At 53.3% G+C, this 17,354-nt stretch overlaps 6 protein-coding genes across 6 annotated transcripts; 5 read left to right on the top strand and 1 right to left on the bottom strand.

Moving 5' to 3' along the window:
* Window positions 1–10: 10 nt before the first annotated feature.
* On the bottom strand, window positions 11–2,659 carry J4E86_000492 (uncharacterized protein; the record flags this gene model as incomplete). Its single annotated transcript, XM_051441066.1, has 1 exon — window positions 11–2,659. One exon carries the CDS (start codon window positions 2,657–2,659, stop codon window positions 11–13), a length of 2,649 nt encoding a protein of 882 aa, XP_051307237.1.
* A 989-nt stretch (window positions 2,660–3,648) lies between these two features.
* J4E86_000491 (uncharacterized protein) lies at window positions 3,649–4,479 on the top strand (the record flags this gene model as incomplete). Its single annotated transcript, XM_051441065.1, has 1 exon — window positions 3,649–4,479. The coding sequence occupies one exon, from the start codon at window positions 3,649–3,651 to the stop codon at window positions 4,477–4,479; it is 831 nt and encodes a 276-aa protein (XP_051307236.1).
* Window positions 4,480–7,401: 2,922 nt separating this feature from the next.
* J4E86_000490 (uncharacterized protein) lies at window positions 7,402–8,508 on the top strand (the record flags this gene model as incomplete). The annotated part of the gene is made up of 1 exon (XM_051441064.1): window positions 7,402–8,508. The coding sequence occupies one exon, from the start codon at window positions 7,402–7,404 to the stop codon at window positions 8,506–8,508; it is 1,107 nt and encodes a 368-aa protein (XP_051307235.1).
* A 1,253-nt stretch (window positions 8,509–9,761) lies between these two features.
* Window positions 9,762–12,106, top strand: J4E86_000489 (uncharacterized protein; the record flags this gene model as incomplete). Its single annotated transcript, XM_051441063.1, has 3 exons — window positions 9,762–9,998; window positions 10,054–11,963; window positions 12,016–12,106. 3 exons carry the CDS (start codon window positions 9,762–9,764, stop codon window positions 12,104–12,106), a joined length of 2,238 nt encoding a protein of 745 aa, XP_051307234.1.
* Window positions 12,107–12,597: 491 nt separating this feature from the next.
* On the top strand, window positions 12,598–13,551 carry J4E86_000488 (uncharacterized protein; the record flags this gene model as incomplete). Its single annotated transcript, XM_051441062.1, has 1 exon — window positions 12,598–13,551. The coding sequence occupies one exon, from the start codon at window positions 12,598–12,600 to the stop codon at window positions 13,549–13,551; it is 954 nt and encodes a 317-aa protein (XP_051307233.1).
* Window positions 13,552–14,369: 818 nt separating this feature from the next.
* J4E86_000487 (uncharacterized protein) lies at window positions 14,370–16,104 on the top strand (the record flags this gene model as incomplete). Its single annotated transcript, XM_051441061.1, has 2 exons — window positions 14,370–14,682; window positions 14,738–16,104. The coding sequence occupies 2 exons, from the start codon at window positions 14,370–14,372 to the stop codon at window positions 16,102–16,104; spliced, it is 1,680 nt and encodes a 559-aa protein (XP_051307232.1).
* Between the last annotated feature and the right edge of the window lie 1,250 nt (window positions 16,105–17,354).

The raw sequence follows: 17,354 nt of genomic DNA, 5'->3' as shown, positions 1-17,354 counted from the left end.
CCATGCTTTCCTAGCTACCCTTCTCCTTGTCTCGGGATGCGGAATGTATCTGTACCCTGACTCCTTCTTTGGCGTATATGTGAACGACCCCCTCTTGAGAGTCATAATCGAACTGGCCTAAATGGCGGTTGTTCGCTGAACACTGTAAGGGAACCAGTGCTTTTCTCCGCTTTGCATTGGGTGGGCTGATCATGTCCATGAAGCTGCGCCTCTTGCTTGCCGTTGCAAGGTTAGACACCGTACTAGATATGAGTGGTAACGAGCTGGCCGCCCCAGATGCCTTCGACATTGGTGTAGGAGGACGTAAGGTATTCAGACGCTCTATTGTGTCCTCTCTCACAAGAATACGCATCTCGCGAGATGCCCGTGTTCCTTTACCTTGTGTGCTTCCACCTGCAGAACCTGGAGAACTTGAAACTGTGGTGCAAGTATGTTGCTGCGTTTCCTGAACTGTAGCGCTATAGGGCGTCGCTTCGCGAATGGCCTGTGTGGTCGTCGGGTGGGGCGTCACTGGCGACGAGCGAGGTGTAGTTCGCTGAGTCGTCTGCTGCTTAGTATCGTCGGTCGTTACAGTCGCTTGGGACCCGCCCATCTCTTTGGTGTACTTCTTGACCAGCAAAGCAACGTCACGAGCATGCCCATCGAGCTTGTCAGCATCAGGCACCTCCCACTTCTCCTCGGCCATACGTTCCAAATCTTCCAAAGATACAGCATCTTCCCAAGTTCTGTCATGATGTATCTTCTTGACTCTGGGGTGTCGCAACATTTCGAAGGATTCGTTTTGGAGCTTCTCAAAGCCGCCGCCAAGAATCTCTGCTACGAAAGGCTTCTTGAATGCTGCGGTCATCCGCCTGTCATAGCCTTTGGGATGCTGGATTTCGAACTCAAGGGTCGACCCATTGTCTCGTAGGGTAGACAGGCGGATGTAACCTTGAACGTTCATGTATTTCGCATCGCTCTTTGGTATGCACTTGTCGAGGCTGAGGCTCGCAACGATCTTGAACTTTGGCTTTGCACCCGTGCGTTGTACCGCATCTTTGTTCGTACAACACCCCAAATGGAAATGCGTCCAGTGTAAAGGCCTCAAGTCACTCTTTGCCGCGACTTGCGCATCAAAGCTAGCCCCGACCACAGCGAAGTCGCCCAAATCTCTCTCACCACCCATGTCACCGAGGTAATCTTTTTTCAATTTGATAAAGAAACTTGCTTGACGATGCCCTTGCTCTGACAGAAGTGGGAAGTACGGCGCATGCAACGGTTTGAGAACTAGTCCTTCTTGGTGTTCGGCTAGGTTCCGGGCAAATATCTGTTTAAGGTCTGTTATGCCATCCCCTGTCTTAAAGTCCAAAAGTGTCCACTCCGATCGCATTGACCGACCGGGGATTACATGGACAAGGTTCCTCAAGATCTTGCGACGGTCTTGAAGGCAGTGACGTAGAGTAGATTCGTCATCCAGCACAAGGATGTCGAAAAACACGAGCATGAGGTGCTCCCACTCGTGCGGCAATGAATCTTGGAGCGTGCCGATGAAGGAACCAGAGCGGGTGATGTGCTTCCTGATTTTTGAGAAACCCATTATTTTCTTTTCTTTGTCACTGTAGAGTACCATCTCGCCCAAGATGATGCACTTCTTCTTCAAGACGCAGTCTGGTCGACCGATACGGAGGGCTTCGCGAATCGTAGCATGCAAAGGCTTTCGGTCCGCCGTTGCGTCGTTTCCATTTTTAGAAAAAATGCGGATGTCATTAGGTGCATTGTCCAGGTCAACGTGTATCTCGCAATACTCGCCGTCGTACTTCACTTCGGCAGCCCAAGCGCGCTGACCCACAAGCTGCATGCAGTGCTTGAAAGACCAAGCTTTGTGGAACGTCGGTCGCCCCACCTTGATTCCAACAATAGCTCTCAGTTTCTGTGCCGCGTCGACACGCATAGGTCTTTGCTTTGAGTGCTCTGGTACTGCGGGATAGCAGCTCAGATCGCCTTTGAGCATCTTGAAGACGGCGTCGAAGTCATTTTGGAACATCAACAATTCTGGTAAGAGAAAGTGGTAGCGCTCCAGAACAAACTTCTCATCAAGCTCCACGGTACAATTATCTCGCAGGACGAGACGCACCAACCACTTTGCTTCCCACGACTCGAGTCTCACGAGTATCTCCTTCAGCTCGGTATCGGTCTGGAAATCCGAGTTACGCTTCTTCCTGATGACCTCGTCGGAGAACCGATAGCTCGCTGCTAATTGTTCGAGCAATCGATCGATTCGTTCGATCGGAAATGCACGTTTGCTGGCGAATGTGCCATCCCAAGGTTTCATTGCTCGTTCGACATACGCCCCAAGGTCACCGTAGTTCCCTGTATGCCAGCCCTCAAACAGAGCTAATTGACCGTGATTGAAGGCAAGTAGGCTCGCAAGTTTCTTTGCAAGTAATGGCGATTGCATTTCATAGACTCGATCTTTCCTTCGATGTGGAAAGAGAGCAGACAAGACGGCGCCCCCGTTTGTATCGGGATCATCTAGCGCTTCTCTCTGCTTGAGGAACCATTGCGAGATTGTCTCGCGTATACGGTATTTCTCTTGCTTGGCAAGTAACCGTGGTCGTTGTGTCGTGACGGTCTCGACGCTTTGTAGGAGACTGCAAATTGCGCCGAAGGTGACGGTCATTGTAGGCGTGCCGATGTACGTGAACCGGGGATTATCGTATCGTGCTGGGCCTGCTAGGGCTGTTTATGCTTGAAACGAGTATGCGACATGCCAAAGGCAGTAGCAAGTGCTGTGCCTGCTTCCAACAGCACCTGGTGGATATCGTGAACGGTGCCGCCAATCTATGATATAAAGGTATCAATGTTCGAGCGTGAAAAAGCTCGATAGAGTTGTGCGGAATACCGTCTGTGTACGCAGAGCAGGCGGACAATTGGTCGATGCGCACGTTTGAGGCCTCAATATCCTCGTCATAGTCGCAAGAACGTTGCCGAGCCTTTGACGTCGAAGGGGCACTTGGGGTTTGTAAATAGGAGCAAATCGAGGAATTCAACAATGGCGTATTTAGGTCTATAAGAAGAACATAAGTAAATTGATGATGCGGATCAATAGAAGGCTTGGTCGCGTCCCAACAAAGTCAGAATGAATGGAAAGAGGGGCTCTTGGACGCGCACGCGCTTCCTGACGCGCTAATGTAAATCATCACGGGAACACGCGCACACTAGCCTGTATTCGGACAGCGAGGGAACTCGACCCATCTGCTTCGAGCTGCCGACGGGCTATCTTCCGACTATATCTTCACTTCATATACCTATGGCGAGCATGCGTTCAACAGCAGAATTTTAGAATGTGAGGTCGAGCAGGTTCCCGTTTTCACAGACGGCATTCAATGGGCCCAAGCAAGCGGTTAGCGTATACGTCATGACCCGCCCGTCGTTTGATCCTCCACCAGATATTGATCAGCTCGCGCTTTCGAGTGACCGAGCGCGCTTCAACTGGCCGAGGAGACGACATATATATACTTAGCGGTGTTGGACTACAGAATTACCGCCAATTGCACTTCAAGTCTTCGAGCTGGACACAGCAGTAGCCAGGTAACCCCGCTCTACCTAGGTAGCCGGTCTTGCGACGACAGTACTAACGTTGACAGTACTACGTAGACAATTGGCACAATGGCGCCAGGCCAAGGCCAGAAAGGCAACCCGAACGATCCTCGATCAGAAGAATCGAAGAAGAAGGATTTGATTGCACGCGGCGATTACACACCCACACCAGCTGGCAAAGTGACCTTCTTCCTCCTACGCGGCATCGAGCCTGTCCTTCAATATTCAATCCTCGCGCATGGCCTCGGCACATCTGTCCTACATCGTGTAGGACTACGAACACTACCTCCCGGACTGCCAACGCATACAGGCATATCTCTGATCGATGGCTTGGGCCTGTCACCATACCGATTGGTATTGCTCGGAATGGCGGTTGGCGCAGCTGTGAAGCAGAACATCTGGGTAACAGCACTTTCCGGAGAGCCAATGCCAGTCAAAGGCGCCATCGCTGTGGGTCTGTTCAACGCTGTCTTTAACAGTCTGAGCACCTACGCCTTCCTCACATCAGCTACCTCCGCCTCGACCGAAGCCACTTTCCCACAACCCGCGCTCCTCGTCGGCAGCTCGCTATACGTCGTAGGCATCGTGACGGAGCTTGTCGCAGAAATACAGCGCAAGCGCTTCAAGGCGGACCCCAACAACAAAGGCAAAGCTTACACGGGAGGTCTTTGGAGCTTCGCACGCCACATCAACTACGGTGGCTACACAATCTGGCGAGCGGGTTATGCCATGGTCGGAGGGGGATACACGTTGGGTGCGTTAGTAGGAGCCTTCTTCGCGTGGGATTTCACACAGCGGGCAATCCCTATACTTAACGAGTATTGCGAGAAGCGCTATGGTGCGCAATGGGACGACTTCAAGAAGAATACTCCGTATCAGCTGATTCCCTACGTCTACTAGATCTGAGCGAGCGATAGTATATAATCTAGTGGGGTCACGATAGGGAGAACCGAGGCGCATGTACAATGTTATCTCCGGACAAGCTATGCAAGCTCCATCTCATTCGATGCCCCACCTCATTCGATACCCATGTATTGCGAGAATGCACGACTTATGCATGCACAATTTCGGTCGTACGATGCTGTTGTCTGAGATATCGGAGGACCCCTCATGCAGTCGGCAATGTTCATCACACCAAGGACCACGAGTTATCGTACCGATGACAGCGGCACAAGACCGACACTAAGGCCCAAATGCCGGACCAGCTGCCTCCCGAGCGCAAGCCTATTGCCCAAAGTAGCCTTCACGATAACAATTACCCCGTCTGGAGATACGATACCCAGTCGTCGTAGCACGATGCAGGTGCGATTCTCGTCAGCACGGCAGAAACCGAGCCTTGTGCTGCGTTCGTGCTGTCGTGGCCAAGGGGCATTACTCGTACACAAGCCGCTAAAGAAAATGAGCGTAGAAATGATGGTGTGCGATCTGGCATGCAGGTGAGAGATCTGCGGACGTTGTGTAACCCTCTAAACCAAGGGCTTGGGTTTTACTGGCATTGTGGACTGTGATGGTGTGTAGAAAAGGTGGGTAGATACGAATCATGTGCCGTCAATGTATTGGACTTTGCGCCTCCGGATTGAAGATGCTTAGTAGCGGGTCGTTGGCCTATTAGGCGTGCAACATCACAATGGCAGCCGGAACAAAAGCCTCATCGAAGCTGAGGCAAGGTCGACAACGCACGACATCTGTTCGGAGAGTTGAGGTTGGCGATAACGACATGCGACCGAACGCGGGGTGACAAAGACCCGAGGGCACAATCAAGCAATGATCTACAATTCAGCTCTTCAGGGTCCTTTTCCGTGGCGGCGTTCGCAGCACGATGTCGCTCAAGGATGCCGCTACGCGATGCTACGCCACAAACGCAGAGTCTGGTACACTTGCGCTTTGTACGGGCTGTTCTCCAATTTTCCTTCTATGAATACCCACCGAAAAGCTCGTATCTCCACAGAAAGTGATTATTGATGGGTATCATCAGAGACGCAGGCTGGTATTGACGATGACGGTCAGGAGGTGGCAATGCCTATTGCTAGAAGATTCTCGGCGAAGGCCGAAGCGGATCTGCCGGGCAGAATTGACCGAAGACGGCGATGGTGGTGATGCGAAGAAAGAGCCTCAACATTTTTCGGATAGTCGCAAAGATCACGATCTGGAGGAGCTCGGCTGGCGTTGCAGCATGTCCCATGGTTGAGCGCGCAGTGCCAGAGAGCGGGGAACGGCTGAAGGTGCATCGATGTGCATGCAACCCCACTCTAGGATATAGTACAGACAAAAGTAGCGGACGAGCAAGGCCTGCGAGCGGGCTGTTCAACACATCACGTTAGATGAAACGGTATCAGGGCCTTGTTGTATCCCGGTCAGATGTGCGCTGGGGTGAGGTCTCGCGACGATGGTCCCGGCAGTCTGCTGGCGACGGGTGCGGGCGACAATTAGATGGCTTCAGAGGCAAGATGGCGGCACAGGGCACGCTTGCCTGAGGATGAAACACTACAGCCGGTGCCACGAGCGATGTGTCAGACGTCGCACTCGCAGCTCGTAAAAAGTGAGGTTCAAAAAGAAAGGCGGGATGCAACCAGAGGCGATCATGCACAGCTAACTGGGGCCTGCAGGCCGCGATGCTCGAGCCACGTTTGCCGATGATTCGACGCGGAGAGGAGCAGCTCGGCAGCGCGCGGGATTCGTGAAGTTGGCGACATGTATGCAGCAGCGCAGCCGGGATGCTCGGGGTGCAAGGCTCAAGGTAGTAGTTGGGAGCCGTATACGGACGCGACTCCGCCTGGCTGGGGCGGCTGTTTTGACTTGAGGGGCCTCTCGCGCGCGACGGATTCAGGTTTTGTGGCGTTATTTGAGCCTACTATGGACGTGCTGGATCGCGCGTGGGAGATGGCATAGTAGCAAAGCGCCATGGCGACGCTGCAGAGGAGGCCTTTCGTCATTGACACTTGCGCGGTGGAGACGTGGTTCCCAGGCGTCGGCTCACCCATTTCTAGCGCGATCGCCCTCAACGGCAAGCACGGAGAGTACCCAAGATACTAAGATACAAGACACGGCCGCTTCCTCTTGCGGGCGCACTCGTCCCAATTCTGCTGCCATCAGTCTGACTGCTCCATACACGCGCCCTTCCCTTTGTTCCCCACCGGCCTGCCCACAGTGCCGACGTTTCTTTTTGTACTTCCCTATTCAAAAGCTGCGTGTGCCGCTGCTGCACTCTCGGGTGGGCTAGTTCGCGACCTCGCCGCCGCATCCATCTGTAAGTCAGCAATTCGCGCGCCTCGACGCCATGCAGGTGCTACGCTTGATCCTCGCAGCCCAGCTGGCGTCTACCCGTCTTCCCTACCTCTCAAACCGCGCGTATTGACCTGTTCTTTCTTTAGAGTAAGCTTTTCTAGCGTCTCTGGCTGGACTGGACCGTTGCTATTAAGGACCCTTTCCGCCCACGACTCGACACGCCTGCCAGAGCACCACAAATCTTCGCACATCATCCCTCCAATCTCGACTCCTCCCGCCGGGCCTCGACTGCCTTGCCGCCGTTGCCGCTTTCGCTTGCTCCGTGTGCCGTCCGCATATCATCAGCATCACCAATTCCTGTGGCCATTGCCTTACATCAGCCCATATCCGGAAGCAGTGGGAGTCAGTGCATTGCATCAGTCGCAACGCCGCAGCACAGCTTCACCACCGACCCCCCTTCACTACCAGCCAACAATTTGCTAGTTTGCCCCAAAAGAACGTCATTGTCTATTCTTTAACGCCGTCGGTCCGACGTCAGCGCGCTGATCTGTGTTTCACTCCGTGAGTCGTGACGCGAAGAAAGCAGAGCCATTCATCATGCAGGCTGTCATGGCGCAACCCCCGCAAACCTCTGCCTACGGGGCTGTTCCTCTCCGCCGTAAACCCATAGCAAACCCCGGCATATCGGTGCGACCCCCGCAACACCAATACCACAACGACGGCCAACTAGGACATTCACGAACGCGCACTACGAGCTCAGGCATCTTCCCCGCCCAGTCACCCACTGCAAGCACCATGAACTCGCAATACCCTACCCAGTACCAGAGCAGTCTCCGCCGAACCCCGACCTCGTCAACGAGCTCTACCACTGGCACGCCGAACCGCTCCAACAGTGGCGCCCTCCGTCGCTCCTCGTCCACCCGCTCCGGCGGCAACTCGCCCACCTCGTACGTTGCACTCATGCGGAAACAAAAGGCTACTGTGTGGTGTGACCGGGCCCAATACGAGGACCCCCGCATGCTTGCACAGCAACGGCAGGCTAAGATGCGGGCAAACATGGAGGTAGCAGGCGGACCCCACCACGTTCCCCCGCGAAGTGCTTCAGGAGGATCTAGCATGACCGGCGGTGTGCGGTCCAAGATTGGGCGTCACCACGGTCTGCCAAAAGCATCGCTATATGCACCTGTCACGTATGCAGGGTCTGGTGTTCCTATGCGCCTCAGTGCTTCCGAAGTAGACGAGGGCGACGACGAAGACGCAGGTTCAGTCAAGAATGGCCAGTACCACCACCGCACAGGTTCAGGCCGTTCCTCGCTCGGTTCAGGACGACGCATGTCCTACGCCAACCCCACCGGCCGCATATCCTCTAACAGCACTCCCCCGCTAAACTCATCCCCGGACGGCGAGCTCGCGGACCTCAAAGAAGAGCCCACCCCTTCACCAGCCGAATACGATGTCAACGCGCCCAACGACAACAGCTACTTCCAACATACCAAGACCAACACAAGCACAGGCAGTGGCAGTAGTGGGGAACGCAACTTTGGCGACGTGGGGCAAATGCCAGCGCCTGGAATGTTGAAGCCACCCGCTGCGACAGATAAGAAGGGCAGTAAGGATGACCTGGTTCGAAGAGGCAGTGTGGACGAGCGGACCATGACCATGGGGACGAGGCTCTTCGTCGCAAACCCCGATCTTAGCGATTGAAATCACGCATACCCAACAAGCGCGTATGGATGAGAGGTTACCTTTTCTGCGATACCCGAAACATCGATTTTATTTTGCCACTAGCACCACAGCACACGATTACCACATACACAAGACCACGATTCACCGCTTTCTCTTTTTACCTCTCGAAGCATGTTTAGCATTTCACGGCCTTGTCTATGGCACGTTTCCAAGAGCAACTATACGGTGTTTTCTTGTTTGGATGGCACATGCATTTTTCCCTATGTTGCTCATGTCTCTTTTTTTTCTTGGCGGATTCCTCAGTCTTGAGCGTGCAGAGCGATTGCCCTGGAGGCTCTCGCGCGTTCGATACTCGACATGTAGTATCTGTAAATAAGTACCACATCATACCCGCCGCCAGCTGAATGCGAGCATTGAATACAAGCACGAGTAATCGTTCATCCCCGAGTTCACAATGATCCCATGCCTACATCGCCTCTACATCACCTCGCGATTTCCTCACTCATGCTGATCTTCATTTCCCTCTAGCATGTATGCCTCTCAGACGCAAGTCCACGTATGCGATCAATGAAGTCATGGCTCCATCAAGCTCATCGTCGATGCAGAACTTCGGCCTCGGATCCTCCCTCATCCCGCGATGCGACGATTGGCGACCTGTGCGTCACATTGCGCACGAAACTTTGAAAGGGGGCGGGAATGTAAGCCTTGCGTGAGCCGAGTGGTCAGCTTTTTGTCGATCGCGCGCTTCGCCGCGGGAGTGCCTGCCAAGACTGCTGTGCGGCTGTTGAGTCAGGGGCGACAAAGGGCAAGCAAGTGGCTGCATGTGTGATAGGGAAGATGGTAGATCGGGAGCGCGCGCGAGTTTCGAAGAAGTAGGGGATGCTGGGACAGTCGTTGCCATGCGTCTTTGCAGTGGCTTCAAAGTTTGGACTATGGACGTGGCAGGGATGTGAGGACCCGCGTTCAGGGTCTATGGAATTGTTGAAGCAGAAAGTTTGCGAATGCGAACGACGCATCGCATCCAGACAGTCTGAATGCAAATGTCTACTAGTTCATGAGAGTAAAGTTGATCTGCGCTGCACATCCACTCTCTTTCACGTCCCAAGGTTGATTAGCAAGACCGCGCTTGCCTCTACTCATGCATGCTTGCCAAGACGTCCGACCCGGAGTGCTCGACCCCAGCACGAGGCCATGTCACCCCCATCACGCCTTCCCGGTACGAGTGGAGGGGCGTAGGACAACATTGAAGACTTCGCAGACTGGAATCCAGGATGTCGCACGTTAATGGCACGACTAACGGCGCAGCAAAGCGCAGCGCAAGCCAGAAGATACTGAACGACGCGGTGGGCGTGACCAAGAGCCACGAGGGAGATGAAAAGACAGATTACACAAGATGGAGGCTCAAGGACGACCGAGGATGTCAGACATGGCACTATCTGCAAAGCGACGAGGAAATGAAGTCGTGGCCGCAGAGTACAGCGGACAAGTACTTCCTAGGCCTCGACACGGTGCGTGTGCACCTCTTCTGACCGTGCAGACACCAGTAACTGACGTGGACCTCAGGAACAACCAGCCCTTGCATCCGCAAAGACCCCCCTTGAAGCTGCGCACAATGGCCTCACGTTCTTCTCCCAACTCCAACTCCCACCTGGCAACTGGGCTTGCGAATACGGCGGTCCCATGTTCCTCCTCCCCGGCCTCGTAGTCACTTGGTATGTCACCGAGACACCGATACCAGCGTCGCATGCGATCGAGATCAAGAACTACCTCTTTGCCCGCGCGAATCCAGAAGACGGCGGCTGGGGGCTACATATCGAGGGAGAGAGTACCGTGTTTGGTACGGCAATGAACTATACCGTCCTCAGGCTGCTTGGCGTCGACGCAGAAGACCCCAGAATGCGGAAGGCGCGGGACACACTTTGGAAGCTAGGTGGCGCGCTCAACGGTCCGCATTGGGCAAAGTTCTGGTTGAGCGTGTTGGGTGTGACGGAATGGGACGTTGTCAACCCCTGTCCACCTGAGCTGTGGCTGCTGCCAGACTGGGTCCCTATCGCGCCGTGGAGGTGGTGGATACATATGCGACAGGTCTTTCTGCCCATGTCCTACGTCTACTCCAAGAAGTGGTCATACCCGCTTAATGACCTTACACGTCAACTGCGGGCCGAACTGTTGATGGAGCCATTTGAGAACATCAACTTTGGCGCACGGCGGAATACCATTGCCCCGACGGACAACTACCATGCGAAATCTTGGATGCTCAAGGTCCTCTTTTGGTTCATGGCCGCTATATGGTTCCCATACATCAGGCCCACTTGGATGGTGAAGCGGGCTGAAGAGCATGTATGGTGGCTGATCGAAGCCGAGGATGAGAACACCGACTTCGCCAATCTGGGTCCTGTCAACGGTCCCATGAACATGTTGGCTGCTTACATCAAAGAAGGATCCAAGTCCCATGCTGTTCGCGAGCATCTCAAGACACTTCCGGAGTTCCTCTGGGTAAAGGATGAAGGCATGCTTATGAACGGTACAAACGGTGTACAGACGTGGGACACCGCGTTCCTTATCCAAGCTGTTGACTCTTGCGGCTGGTCAAAGGATACGAAATGGAAGCATATGCTCACGAAGAGTCTTGAGTTCCTAGAAGACCAGCAAATTCTTGAGGAAACCAGAGACCAGCATGCATGCTACCGTCAACAACGCAAAGGTGCCTGGGGCTTCAGTACACGAAAGCAGGGCTACACAGTCAGCGACTGTACATCCGAGGGTCTCAAGAGCACACTTATCCTCCAGAGGGATAACGCATTCCCTGAACTTATCAACGAACGCCGCGTGAAAGATGCCATCGACGTCCTGCTGACTATGCAGAACGCTTCTGGTGGCTGTGCTTCTTATGAGCCGACACGGGGTAGCGTACTCCTTGAACATCTCAACGCAGCAGAAGTCTTCGGCAACATCATGATCGAGTATGACTACCCTGAATGCACAACCGCTGTCGTGACCGCCCTCGACATGTTCCAACATCATTACCCTGATTACCGTGCCGCGGAAATCTCTGCCTTCCGTGACCGCGCGGTGGCATACATTCGCGCCGCCCAACGCCCAGATGGATCTTGGTACGGCAGCTGGGGTATCTGTTTTACCTATGCCGGCATGTTTGCTCTTGAGTCACTCAAGTGCTCTGGAGAGCAGTACAGCAACTCTGAACGTGTGAGAAGGGCGTGTCAGTTCTTCCTAGACAAGCAAATGGAAGATGGAGGCTGGGGCGAGACGTACAAGAGCTGTGAAACCGGTGTCTGGCAGCAGCATCCGCGCAGTCAGGTTGTGCAGACTGCTTGGGTAGTCATCGCAATGATTGAGGGCGGGTTCCCACACAAGGAGCCGCTCGAGAGGGCTGTTAAGCTCATCATGCAGAGGCAGCAAGCCAACGGAGAGTGGTTGCAGGAGGCTATTGAGGGAGTGTTCAATAAGTCTTGGTAAGTCGGCACATGGTTGACTGATCACGAACGGTGGCTAACTTGATGACAGTATGATCTCTTATCCGAACTACAAGTTCATCTTCCCGATCAAGGCGCTGGGAATGTATGCGAAGCACTTTGGCGATGATGCAGTGCTCTGAAGAAGTTCATACGAACCCAGTTCTGCAGTTGGTAATCTTGAGAGTGAGGATGATTGAATGTAGGCGGAGTTGTAAACACCAACTCAATAATACTAATACCACGATCAAGCTCCTGTATATGCAGGGAGCAGACAAAATGATTTGTGACGTGACTCTGGTGTTACCACATCACTTACCATTGTGGTATTATCTTTTTTATGAGCTTGGTCATCATGCGGTACTATAACTTCTTTGAAACTCACGCATCTCCTGCGACAAACAATAGCTGGGTCTCGCTTGAGACCGCACTTTGCGCATACAAGATCACTCTTCGGTGTTTCCCTCCATCCCCGCAAATAAAACTACATCACTACCACTAGCCACTTTGAGCGCGCCAACAACAAACCGATTGGTACCTGTTGCTACCAGAACTATGAGTATAAGTATATCTGGAAATCCCGTCTGAAAGACCTTTAGAAGCACCGCGAATAGCTCAGCTTTGTACTCACCAGATGGATCGAACGCACACCGATCGGCAAGACGGCGGTGATGGCCTCCCACCTAGCCGAACAGAAGACAACGATCCTGTCGACGAGGGCGAAGATCACTCCAGTAATCCAGCCCGTCGGGGAGGCGGCCCCGGTCGCGCTGGTCGAATGAACACAATCTCAGAAGAACCACCTTTGACTGGCCATGACCAAGGACAGGATACGAATAACACCGCAGAAACAACACGATCTCGCCTCGAGCGCAGGGCTGCCGAAATCCGCGAGGCCAACCGCCGACGCAGGGCGCATGGTCAGACAAACTCGGACACCTCTGGAAACACGCCTTATACGCAGGGGGTTGGCCGTCCGTTGGAGAGAGGTGAGAGTTTTCTCGATCCCGACATGTCTCGCGCGCGTTCTAATGCGATATGCCCTGGTTTTTCACCGAGGCCGGAAGACGTGGAGAGACACAGAGCGAACTTGGAGAGAAGGGCATGGATTGCCGCGGGTAGAAACTCTGGGCCAACGGAAGAGAGGGAGAGGAACGGGATCAACAGACGCCCGACAACTTATCAATTTCGGGCTCATGAGGGATTTCCTCCCAACGGCACGGGGACGCGGGGGTTGTATGCTGGACGATACCCCATCCCATACGTGAATCCAGCTACTGGACGAGCGCTTGTGGGAACGGGCGGTTACACACCTTTTGGCAGCGGCAACTTCCAAAGCAGTGTTCCAGGCCAGTCATCTCATGATGATAGTAGAAACGCCGCTGTCTACGACCCTGGCAGCTTTGAGGATACGGATCAATTCTACGTCGAGCCGGCTCCTAAGCCCGAGAACGTCGATCCTAAGGCTATGGTGTCCCAGCCGGAGGGTAAACCTGAGGGTGACTCCAATCCTCCCAAACGCAAGGATGAACCGGATGATAAGCAGAGTGGAGGAAGAGGGCCAGGCGCGCCTGGACAGGCTACTTGAGAGGTGCCTCTTGTTGGTTATGGAACGGCGTAGTTATTTAGTTAGAGATGTACATGGAAGCAGAGGGTGTGGCATGGGGTAAGCAGGTCGTCGGTGAGGTAGGTGGGTGGGACAGGTTTAATAGCTTCGAGGGGTTTCTAGAGGGAGTGGATTTCAAGCAGTAGACAACAAGGAGATACTCATAGTAACAGCAGCATAGAGAGGCTCCTGACGTGGGTGTGGATGACCTTAGGAGCTCTTCGACAGCTTACAGGATCCCTGATAGCTGAATCAAACGACAAGAGCACTGGCAATTGACATGCAGCTCGCAACTTTGACAGTCCGGTTGCTCTTGCACTTTGGTGACGCGTGAGGTGAGATGAGGGGAGAAGCACAGCATTAACCTAATACGTATTAGCGTCAGCGCCGGCCGATTAGGCACGCTGCGATCTCGTCACCATCTGGGCAGTCATGACCGTCAAATACTTTGCTGCAGCACAGGGAGACATTGGTAGCAGACTAGTCATCACTGCGACACCACCTGGGCAGCCCACAAATCTGGAGAGGAACCCGACAACAAGGTCTCGCCATTGGCAATATCGACTGAGTCTTGCGCTATTGTGGTCGAAGAACGCGTTGGGCTATGGCTGCACTTCTAGCACCGGTAAAATCACACGCCTATGTTCGGTAGGTACTACCCCGCTGGAGCGGCCCCGCAGGACTCCACGTGCTGTACGATGAACCTGCGTGAACATCTCTGGGTGCTGGCGGTGCACGACGTATCTTCGTTTCCAGACATTGCACATGTTCACGGACCCTTTGGGCCTTGTTGATCTAACATGACTTCCAATTCAACCATTCCACACCTCCGACAACATGAAAACACCAAGCAACTCATTGTTGATGGCAAACCATACCTTATGTTGGGCGGAGAATTGCAAAACTCGTCGCTTTCGTCTGCCGAATACATGAGCGAGATCTGGCCCAAGATGGTCGCAACCAATGTCAATACTCTACTTGGCTCTGTCAGTTGGGAGATGATCGAGTCTGAAGAGGGCAAGTTCGACTTTGAAGAGCTGGACAAAGTTATACTGGGCGCTCGAGAACACGGCTTGCACTTGATCTTGTTATGGTTCGGATCTTTCAAAAATGGTATGTTGGTATATCTTCGCGGCCTCTCTCCACACCCTGACACGTACATGGCTAGGCAGATCAACGTACACCCCATCATGGGTGAAGACGAATCCAAAACGCTTCCCTCGTGCCGAACTTAGAAAGGCGGGAGGCGTGATTGAGGTTGCGGATGTGCTGTCCCTTTTCAATGAGGAGAACGTTGAAGCGGACGTAAAAGCATTCCGAAAGTTGCTTAGTCACCTCAAAGAGGTAGACGAGAAACATAGTACTGTGTTGATGGTGCAAGTCGAAAACGAAGTCGGCCTGTTGTTTGACAGTCGCGACGGAAGTGGCGAGGCCAACAGAGTCTTCTCCGGACCGGTGCCCGCAGAACTTCTCCAATTCTTGAGCCGCGATTACGATCAATTACATCCTGATCTAAAAGCCAACCTCAGGACCTTTGTCGCACGATCGAAGCCACAATCTGGCACTTGGGAAGAAGTGTTCGGCGTCGGTAGCAGGACTGACGAGCTCTTCATGGCATATCATTATGCACACTACGTGAACCGTGTAGCAGCAGCTGGAAAAGCAGAGTATCCCATTCCGCTATACACTAATGTATGGCAGAACTATGCGGGAGATGATGCCGATAACGACACCCCCATTGTAGTTGGTGGTGGTGGTCATCCAGGAGATTACCCGTCAGGTGGCGGCACAGTCAATGTCCTCGATATTTGGCTGCAATTCGCACCTGACCTCGAATTCATCGCGCCCGACATCTACCTTAATGAGTACACTAGCTTATGCGGCAAGTACCGACATTGTGGAAATACTCTCTTCATCCCGGAACAGCGAAGAGATGAGTACGGCGTTCGGCGCATCTGGATAGCGTACGGAACATTCCAGGCTCTTTTAGCCAGTCCCTTTGGCATCGATACTTTGGAGCCGGAAACCAATCCTTACACAAAGCACTACGGGCTGCTATCACAAGTCTCTCAAATCGTACTGGAAGCGCAACGTAACCCGGGCTCGTCGGTGGGTTTTTGTTTTGACGAATTCACCGGCGACAAAGATCCGTCGAAACCCATCAAGCAGCGTTTTGGCGATTGGGATATCACTATTGAGCGTTCTTTCGTTTTTGGCAAGCCCGGGACCGGTAGCGGCATGGTCATTCATCGTGGCGGAGCACGCTTTTTACTTATTGGTTGGGGCTTTCAAGTGATGGGTCACTCGACTAGGGCTGACACGAAGTTTAACGGCATTCTGAAGAACGAAGAAAAGGTCGTGGAAGACATAGCGACAGGAAAGTTACGGACACTGAGGAACTTAGGTGGCGATGAGACAAGGAGTGGAGCCAACGCGATGATGCCGAATGAGGATCCTGACTATGGAGGATTCCCCATCGCTATAACAATTCCGGCCAGAACAGGTATCGCTGAGGTGGAATTCTACTCTTTTTAAGCTTTAGTACTAGATGAACTCGGTGTCGTTAGAGGACGATTGGGCATTTCTCATAAAAGAAGAGATCAACACCAATGGTGACCGGCGCTGGGCGCCTAAAAGGGAGCGCGGCAGGTTAAGATTACGAAGGAATCTGGCCCCTGGGCATAAGGTGCGACTCACTTTTCTATCAATACATTCAATGAGCGACGCTATCGTCTGCGTTCTTCAAAACAGCTTCCAAAATCTTACCTGAAGATGGCCCGTTCTTCTTGGTGTTTAGTTACTGCCTTGGCTGCCTGCCGATCAGCCTTTGCTCAGACCGCGGCAACGGCTCTCGCGTCCTCCACGCCCGCATCATCAGCCCAAATCCAAGCACCAACATCAAACCTTCCAGCTCTCGAAATCGACGTCATCTTTCCTCGCGAAAATGAAACGTACGACTTTACCTCATCGTTACCCATCGTGTTCGCATTCCAGAATTTGACCGCGGCCGCTGAGCTTGGCCCCTTCACTTTTGCATGGGATATCATGCAAGTAATTGCCTATTTACGAACTGCATGTGAGACAAACACTGACTTCGTACACCCATCTTCAGGCCGTATCACACCATCGATGACCCAATACCAGGAGGTGTCATAGAGGATCAATGGTCGATAGGCTTTACTTCGGATAATGCATCCACGTTTACAACGTCTGATGGATCGCCATATGTCCTTGTCAACCACACGAATCCTAGGGATTGGGTCCATGGACCAAACTATGGAGGAAATGCATACTCATTGAGGTGGTACATCCTGTGGGGTGACGTGAATAAAGGATGCGACCACCCTCGGCCTGACATTGGTGTTTCGCATGACACAAAACTTCTCTTTACGCTTCTTCCAGCGTGGCCTAACGAGTGGAAGGCGCCCGAGGCAACTACCTTCGGGAATGTTACAGGCAATTGTGCGCAATTGGGCACTTTCGCTATGATTGACGCAAATGAGTCGGACTTGTGTTCGCTGGATCAGCTACAGTGGGGAGATGGGAACCCATGTGCCATCAAGCCTGATGGGCCTATGGTAACAAGCATGTCCAGTGCAGTGGCGAGCTTGTCTTCTGCGCAAAGCGTGGCTACTGCGACTCCAACTACTACCGAATCGTCTACTGCGTCGAACGCGGCGTTCGCAACAGGTGTGCCAATTCAGCCAGCGCTCGCTGCGGCCTTCGTTGTTGGCGGATGGGAGCTGTTCCCGCTGTAGGGGTGTTATCGTACACAATGTTACATT

This window comes from Alternaria arbusti, assembly GCF_024043155.1.
Source record: "Alternaria arbusti strain BMP 1465 chromosome Unknown scaffold_1, whole genome shotgun sequence".
NCBI classification, from domain to species: domain Eukaryota; kingdom Fungi; phylum Ascomycota; class Dothideomycetes; order Pleosporales; family Pleosporaceae; genus Alternaria; species Alternaria arbusti.
Note: the sequence above shows the minus strand (reverse complement) of the source record. Positions and strands in the feature narration are given on the sequence as shown.